The 8945-nt window shown below is 40.6% G+C and overlaps 1 protein-coding gene across 2 annotated transcripts; it reads right to left on the reverse strand.

The window, feature by feature from the left end:
- Positions 1-577: 577 nt before the first annotated feature.
- frs3 (fibroblast growth factor receptor substrate 3) lies at positions 578-8623 on the reverse strand. Of its 2 annotated transcripts, XM_053315877.1 has the most exons (7): positions 8526-8623; positions 7414-7539; positions 7224-7312; positions 6909-7095; positions 4936-5097; positions 3564-3685; positions 578-3481 (listed from the first exon to the last, which is right to left on the reverse strand). In XM_053315877.1, exons 3-7 carry the CDS (start codon positions 7287-7289, stop codon positions 2153-2155), a joined length of 1866 nt encoding a protein of 621 aa, XP_053171852.1. In that variant the 5' UTR covers positions 7290-7312; positions 7414-7539; positions 8526-8623; the 3' UTR covers positions 578-2152. The 2 variants fall into 2 exon arrangements, with proteins under 2 accessions (XP_053171852.1, XP_053171851.1); XM_053315876.1 differs by having other exon boundaries at positions 7224-7539; positions 8509-8574.
- Between the last annotated feature and the right edge of the window lie 322 nt (positions 8624-8945).

Below are 8945 nucleotides of genomic sequence, written 5' to 3' on the forward strand. Positions count from 1 at the left end.
AAAGAAAAAAAAAAGACCAACTTCAGGTAATCGCCACAATACATCCGCATCTGAAGGCCTACACCTGTGTAAATCTATTACTTCCAGCCTTCCTCTGCCAGCTGAAAGGTTCAAATAAAGGATGACAGCGTCAGTGGGCCTGTGCTTGCGTTACCTCTCCTACTAGACAGCCAGCTTGTCAGGAAAACAATCTTCACTAAACGAAATATCGGCCAAATTAAACATTCTATGAAATGTCACGTTACATTTCTACTGCTCAGAAATGATCTTTGAAGAACACAACAACGCTACTTCTATTAGAGCTAACAATATGGTAAAAGATCTGACATCGCATAGGTTTGAACACATTATTTTTCATATTTGACAAGTACCTGTAGCTTACATGGGCTACTGTTAGTATGTACATGTAGCAGCATAAAACCACCCTAACTGTGATTATCAAACTACAAGATTACCACTCTCGTATCTCCCTCGAAATGGCTGTTGATGTGGATGAGGTGGAATGTGGAGATATTTTTGTCGTTATACTTTTTTTTTTTTTTTTTTTTTAAGTTTGTCTCCCGACTGCCGTCCTTGCTGTAATATGACCTGATGCCGTTCTGTCGTATTTGTTGTCTACAAATCCTAATGGCACATTTGATTTTATTCATTATACAGTTTGCAATTAAGTTTTTTGGCACTTAAAATATAAATACAGTCTTTCTTTTTTTCTTTAAATATAATTAAGCACAGTTATAACAGTAATACACCAGTATCCAGTGATAATTTGAGGTGAAACTTTGGTCTCCATATTACCAACTGGATTACAAAACGCAGGTCATCACATGGAAAACAAAATGATTACAAAAAAAAGAATGAAAAAATAAATAATAAAATAAATATCTAACTAAAAAGGTTGATAAATAATGGCCTCACAAAAATCTTCACTGCACGACTTTGCAACATACTTGATTACCCTTAAAAAAAACAGACCATTCACACCTGACAAATGATAGAATCAGCACATTTCATGTGAGGTTATAGCTTAATGCCACTTTTTGAGGTTATCAATGTCTCCATCAAAACATTTAAATAAATCTCATCTATTATGCAGACAAAGAATGTCCATGGAATTTTTGGCCCCCTGCTTTGGGTAAAATGAGACGGTTGAACCTTGTGGCTCCAGTGTAATTTGAGTAGAGACAAGAGTTTCAGAGGCTTGGGGTCAAAAGTGCAACGTGACAAGCGTAAACCATGTGGACCCCCTGCAGGATGATACACAGGGGGTGTGATTGAGGATGATATGCTACTTTTTTTTTTTAATTGCTGCATGTGGATAGGAGAGAGCCGAAGCTCATTTAAACCATGTGTGCTACTTCCCCCTTCGGTTTAGTCTAATTCTCAAAATATCCCCATCTGTTCATTTCATTTTTCTGTCAATGTGAAAACTCAGATTGGACGAAACTATTTCTAAAACATGATAAATACAATTCCATAGGATTGTGTGCAAAATGCTCTTTAGGCATATATTAATAAATAATGGTCTCTTCTACCAGCCACAATATTAGACTTCGGTGCTTGTGATGAGGTATGAATATTGGCCAGTATCTTAAAGGAACCATTAACCATCTTTCATGCCAACAACTACTCTCTTCACCTTCTGTAACGAGGGTTCTTGATTCTCATATTAAATCGAATTTAAACAAAAAACAAAAAACAATGGGTGTATTTAAGTTAAAGATGGGAACAATAAGATTTGTAGGTGGAGATGGGTTTAACAATCAAAATTTTCGAATACAGTATGGCAATGATCGCTTACACTGAAAACAGAGGTCTCTGCTCTAAGCTAAACATAAAATCATATGGACATGATTTTATGCTTATAAATATATCCATATATCCAGCAAACAGTATTTGCAGTTGAAACTGCAGGTTTCTTGAGAGAGCTTCACACCACATATCTAATAAATAACACAGAATAAAATGGCAAATTCTCCTCAGAGATTTTCCTTTTATATGCACAGATAGGTTTCAGTAAGTTTCTAATTAGGTACCTGTACTGTATTAGTCAGCCCGACAGTTGAATGGATGGATGACAGTGAAGGGTCCAGTGTGCTAAGATGAGGATAAGCCTTCATCTGTCTTCATCTTTCCTCTTCAGTTTGAACACCGTTTACAGAGGCAGGTCTGTGCTGTTGTGGCGAGTCTTTCTGGAAGTCCCATCATCCCTGGGCAGAGCTTTCTGCAGGTTGGACATGGCAGCGGTCTTCTTTAGGTCAATAACTGCGTAGCATTCACTGCGCCGGGGTGCCTGCTGGCCACATTTTTTGGGTGGTAGGCGCTGGTGCTGTGGCTGGTTCTGGGCACCCCCACCGCTGAGGGCTTGGCAGGGAGGTTCTCCCTCTAGGTCCACCTGGATGTAGTTCAGCTGCCCTGATGGAGGCATGTGGCCGTGCTCACAGCCTCCAACCCCTGACCTCGATCGTCTGCGGAAATCAAAGCTAAATATTCGCCCCCCTCTGTCTGGCTGACATGGCCGCGGGTGTGGGGGGCAGGTGTGTCGGAGCCGGGGCGGCTGGACCTGCTCTGTGTTGACATAGTTCTGCAGGGCATCTCTGTGGATGCCCCGACCATCCTGGTGGTACCCATTGGGTGTCCCAGGGCCTTCTGAGAACTCATATTCATCAAAATCTTCCTCCTCTTCTTCATATTCATCATCATCCTGTTCATCATCCTCATCTTCCTGTTGGTCGTCCCGCTGCAGAGCGCTGTACTCCCACACGGGGGGCAGAGACGGCAGGTTCTCGTAGTTGAGCAGAGCTGTCCGACGGTGACCTCCGACCATGCCCCTCTCACAGGCGTAGCCCTGTGGAGGTAGAGACGATGGGCCGTGGGCGTGTGGGTGCAGGAGAGAGTGTGAGTGACTGTCCCCAGTACTGCTGCTGCTGCTCGACCCCACAGACTGCGACACGCTGCTGGGACTCAGCCGCTGCTTCCGGCCACTCCTCAAGCCGTTGATGTTCTCATAAGTGAGCTCGCCACTCTGGCAGCCATCCGGGTGCTCGTGGCCTGGGTGGCGGTGTGCATGGTGATGGAAATGATGATAGGAGTGAGAGTTGCACACATGCATAGAGGGCTCGTCTCCTTCCGTCTCTGAGCCTGTTGCGCCCTCTACTGGCTGAAGGCTGTGAGGATTGTGCACATGCCTGTCCCTCTCTCTCTCCCTCTCCCTCTCCCTCTCCAAGAGATGGCGCTGTGCTGGAGTGGGGCCCAGCATGAATTTGACCTCCTGCGAGGACGGCTGTAGGAACACCTGAGGATCTTTATGCTCCTCCAAGGGACAGCACCGCAGGTTGGACTGCGTGTTTCCTTGGCCCCCGACGGGCATGGCTCCCCGTGTTGTCTCAGGGAAAGTACTTGGCCGCACCTCAGGTAGGGAGTGCACACAGTGACGCATAGAGAGATCCCCCTCCATACTAACAGTGTTTACATAGGTGTGGGTCTGGTGGGTAAAGTAAAAACAGGGTTAAACTGTGAACAGACACAACGCACAGTAAGCAGACAGCGGCTTGGATACATCTTACCTGGTCTTCCAAACCCATGAGGCTATGACCATGATCATCAGCAAGAGAGGGTTGAGAGGAATCACCTCTGATTGGATAACCAGGGTATCCATTGGGAAAAGCCTGGACAGGGAATGCTGGAGCTGCAAACACATTGATGTGACAATATAAAGACATGAACAAAGAACTGCAGAGTGGCAGTTGTAATCGGTTGGTGTTACAGTAAAATATTTTAAAAAGGCGCTTTGAATATACTTCAATCATTGTATTTTGTCTTTTATGCTCCAGTTCTTTAGTTTTCATGTTCGAATTATCACATTTATTACATTATTATTATGAATAACTCAAATGTCTTTAGTTCTACTGACTGTAGTAAACACCTGACTTGATTCAAAGGATTTAGCAGTACTACTAAGTGCCTCAAAATGAAGAAATATATGTTAATCCAAATGTTTTTAGCCATCTTGCCTTTATCGGGTGGTCGTATACACCAACTAACAGGCATCATAAACAATAACGATGTTCTCTGAGGAAATCAAAATCACTCGTTTTGTCTTAGTTAATGTAGTTTCAAACAACAGCAGTCAAGTAATTGTAAACCAAATGTTCACCCACTTTGCTCTATTAGAGCTAAACTTTGATATTGATTGATATTTCAGATATCACCTTTGGCACCTTTAGACTTCGTGTCAGTGGCTTTTGAGACTAATCATTTCAAAGAGAATATAAATCATGCAAACAAAATTACAATTTTATACTACACAGCAGAATTCAAGTAGAGCATTTTGTTGGCAGAAAAACCCACCTGAAAGAATGCATCATTAAATATGAGAAGCAAAGATTTCGGTCACCAGTTTTTGTCCATTAATTGGTTAAACATTGCACAGTAGTGTCAACAAGAATATGACACTAACTAAAAAGAGATGTATCCACACCAGACCAAACTTTATAAGACCAGGCGCCAACTGTCAAAAACTGCCAGGAAAAAAAAGAAAGTCTCAAACTTCTGATCATTTTGTGATCTTTGCTCAGATAGTTTATGAAACATAATTTTACATTTTTTTGAGTATTATATAAAGTGGAATATCAACAGAAGAGCATTTCATGTATCATGTGTTTGTAAATTGCTGTATTGTGTTTTAGCTTAAATTCATGAATTAAAAGCACATATGTGCTGTAGATTATCTCAGTAATTAATCATCTCTCACTGTCAGATTTCAGTAAGATTCCACCTGCTGTTATTTTGATACCTTCGTACCTCTGACTCAATTTAACCTGTGTCTATAAATAGGTTACAAAAAATGACTGCTGTATTGCTGCATGCAAGTTCTACAATTAATCTCAAATGAGATGTATAATTAGCAGAACTCCGACGTGTGTGTGTGTGACTCACTGTTGGGAGTCTGCGGTGTGCGAGACATTTCCATCTCTGGTGTGTGACCACTGCGAGTCATCATCATCGACTCTTCCACCACGTTGATGCTGTTACATTGCATCAGCTCCTGGAGCAGATTGAAGATCTCCTCTGCCCGCGAACACTTGAATGCAAAGATTCCTGATAATGTGAGCAAAATAACAACATTTACAATTAGTCACAAATGTTAGAATCAAACATAAAACAGTCACAACTTTATGAATAAAGGATAAATGATTATATATATGATCAATAAATGCTGATGACTACAGCTATCTGGCAAATGTATTTAATTTAGTGTTTTCCTTGAAGAAGAAAAAAAGTCCTCTCTGTCCATGTTATATTTAACAGATTTTTCTGAGTAAAACAGTTCAAACCGGTCACCATCACACATGAACCCAGTCACAGATCAGACTACACGGTTTTTGTCTTTTGAGATTTGTGTCAGATTAGGCGATCATACAGATTCCTGCTATGTGACGCGGGAGACGACACAGTGAGACTCAAACAATCATAGCTCACCATCTCAGGTGATCACTGACAGACTTGACCGTTCCACCTGGCAGCAATGTAATGTTTGCATGTGTAATAATGGTTTTATGAATCAAAGTGACACTGGAACCATTCATTGTTGCTCAGTTAACGGTTAAGAGGTCTGTCTTTTCTCTTCCCGGTTGGTACAAAGAGAGTATGTGTAAAATAAAACAGGTTGTATGTAGAGGATGATCATGCTCCTGTGATTATATGGTATAATGTTCCTGACCTGGAGGTGTCATCAAATAATAAAACATAATTCCTCTTTTGTTTCTCCATGTTGAAGAACAATGTACTTCAACATGGGCTGACACCATCAAATAAAGTCATAAAACTTTTCAAAAAGTTGCAGGAGGATACCAAGAAACTCTGTTTTGTTGGGATGTCATGTGAGATGCTACGTGTGTTGTCTCTTATGTCGCGCCCAATGCTACTGTACTTTTCATTCCAGACGTCCCACGTTTGTCAGGTCAGACCAGTATCAAGCAGGTACCTTGCAGTCTAAATTTGTCTTTTTCACAGCAGATATTTTGACTTGTCAACGTAGGAAAAGCACAAATATTAACAAAATGAATCATGGCTGAAGTCCATTTAGTTGCTTCAGTTTCAGAGTCCTGGTGTTTGTGTGTACTGGAACACTTCAATAGGACAAGGCCATTGTTAATGTTATTAGTAACACCTGTGCTTTCCCTACTAGGACTATAACTTTAGTTAAAATGTCTGACACCATACAATGGTTAACTTATCATGCTACATGCCCTCAAGGGTGGTTGTCAGGAAGACATTTTTTAAATATCAGCTTTAAAATGTAGATTTACAGTCAATTTTAGGATGAGGATATAGGGAAAAACTCCCCCCTTAATGAATGTAATTTTACTGCTACAAAAGTAGCTCAGGGCTCACAGTCAAGACAGAGCAGAGCAGGGTCCAAAATTGTATTAAAGTGCATTGCATCCACTATACAATAAAATTAATCAAACATAACAAAAAAACACTATATGCACATCAAATAGAAAGCATGGCTTATGTTATATTTTGGTAGAAAGAGCAAGGGATTAGAACAAAAAAATAAAATAATGATCAAGTCGCAGTGAAGTCATATTTCCCATCTGCAATTTGTAAAACATGTTACAGGTTTCTTTACTTTGACACCTTAAATAACACAATATGTAAAATGATGAGATTTCAGCACCACTCCACACATAACCATGTCCTCTAATGCAGCCATCAAGTTTAAATACTCGAGACCAGTAGTGCATAAAGGGAAGATGAGGCTTCTGAAAAGCTTTTCTTCTTTGCCATTTCAATGTTGTTTTCAATCTATAATCTATTAAATAAAATTTACACTTTTTCTTTTCTGCAAAGTATGTCTCAGCCATCTAAAACTGAGGTGGAGAAATAGAGTAAAACTCACATACCCTGCCCAGTCTGACAGCGGCGACCGCTCTCGAAAGAAAACAGGTTGGAGTCATAGCCGTAGCGTCGCAGGCAGAGATACGGCCACCGGATGGCGTCTCTCTTGCGTGTGTGAAGAATGAGTTCGGTCTGGGTGAGCTCCATGATCCCAGAGCCCAGCTCGTTGCCCTCATCGTCCACATTGATGACCTACGACAGGGAGACAAAAAAAAACAAAACATGAGAACTTCTTTCAGCAATACAGAATAAAGATTGTTAAATATAACAGCGTGGAGGACAACAGTGTGTAGATATAAAGATATTTTTGCAGTCTTGACCTTAAATTTGGTGAGATGGTTGTCTCGGATGGGATCTCTGTACAGACAGCTCCAACAGCTCCCCATAGCTTCAGCAGGCCAGCTGAAACCTGTCGTTCAGGAAGAAAACATCATCAACCACGGCCAAAAAAATTAATAAAACAGCACAAAAGTATTCGATACAGTGAACATGAACACAAAAACTTCTTACTCAGTCCAGGCCATCAGTGTAAAGGGATTTACTTCTCAATCCCAGGATCTTCTACCTGGCATCGTGGTCACAAGCCAGTTAGTTTGTTGGGCTGACATCTTCGAGTGAAGCCTGATGTTCTCCCCCCTGAAACCGAGAACGATTTTAGAAAGAGAGCCTGTATCTGCGTGTCGCTACATGAATCTGACCTGCAGCCTGATATCAAACTTACATTTTGCTGGTTTTAGCAGAAATAATCCCTCATTTCCTGGGATTTCATGGACTTTACATCTATCATTTAGTTCTGTTAATCTAAATAGATAACTGAAAATTAGGTATATTTCTATTGTTAAAGGGCTTCACATGTCTTAACTGTGGCTTACAAATATTTAAAATTATGATTATTAAACATTTTACTTTATGAATATTTTTAGCAGCAAAGTTACAGCAACTGTTTGTGTTTTTGAGTTTGTCCCTGACTCTCCATGAATAAGTTATCTTCACTCTCTGACAAAGACCATGAGATATGGTTAAAAGTAGGGATGCTCTGATCTGGGTCTGTATCAACTGAACATGAGATAACCAATCCATATTAAATACAATTCACTATTCAAAAATGTATTGTGCCAACTTTTATTTACATTCTTTACCCTCACTGGGTTGCTTTTAGTAATCACCATGATACCTTGCATAAAAATGATCCTAGTGGTGTCCACATTTTAAAATTGGGAAATAAAGAACACTGGTACTGTCTCAGCTTTACTGGATACACTGAGTTAAGGTCTCAGCGTTGGTATCTGTAGAGATTAAGTTGTATGTAAGGTGGAAATTATTTTATCATACATCTTCTTTAAAAAACACAAAACCCAATACTACAAATTACTACAAGTATATGTCTAATACATATTTTTATTTAAATACAGTAAGCTTCCTGTAAAGTTACTGCAAACTATAAAACTCAAAGTCTGTGTGCTGGCTTCAGATGAGGACTGAAAAACATACACAGACAAAACAATCTCACACAATGTTGCACTGACCAGACAACAACAGCATCTCCTGTTTGTTTGTTTTTGTTTGTGTGTGTGTGTGTGTGTGTGTGTGTGTGTGTGTGTTCACATCTGCATCGTGCTCACCCTGTGGTGATTTCTGCTGTGTTTGTGCTCCCTGTCAACCCTCACACAGGCTTTACAAACAGCTTTCAGATCAACACCACCGCATTATGTGTGTGCTCTAACCTGGGCCTCCACATCTGACTGGAGTCCACACACACACACACACACACACACACACACACACTACCTTGAACCAACGCGAGCAGACTGAAGAGCCCGGCTACGTTACACACTTGTCATACAGCCAGTGATTGAATGGGCTTTCCTTCCATCTGAGCTATTTACAGCACATCATCATAAGAATAAGAATAACAATAATAATAACAACAACAACAATAACAATAATAATAATAATAAGAGCCCCCTTTTTGGCTCAATTAGCCAAGCCGACGCAGAGCTCCCAAAACAAGCCGACAGCGAGCGAGGCTTGATGTGCTCCCA

Source organism: Scomber japonicus, chromosome 3 (assembly GCF_027409825.1).
Source record: "Scomber japonicus isolate fScoJap1 chromosome 3, fScoJap1.pri, whole genome shotgun sequence".
In the NCBI taxonomy this organism is placed as follows: domain Eukaryota; kingdom Metazoa; phylum Chordata; class Actinopteri; order Scombriformes; family Scombridae; genus Scomber; species Scomber japonicus.

Coding starts and splice junctions, on each gene's coding strand:
- frs3 (XM_053315877.1), bottom strand. CDS start 7,289: ATGGGGAGCTGTTGGAGCTGTCTGTACAGAGATCCCATCCGAGACAAC. Junction 3,686..4,935: donor CACACCGCAGACTCCCAACA/GTGAGTCACACA, acceptor ATGTGTTTGCAG/CTCCAGCATTCCCTGTCCAG. Junction 3,482..3,563: donor TCATGGGTTTGGAAGACCAG/GTAAGATGTATC, acceptor TTTACCCACCAG/ACCCACACCTATGTAAACAC.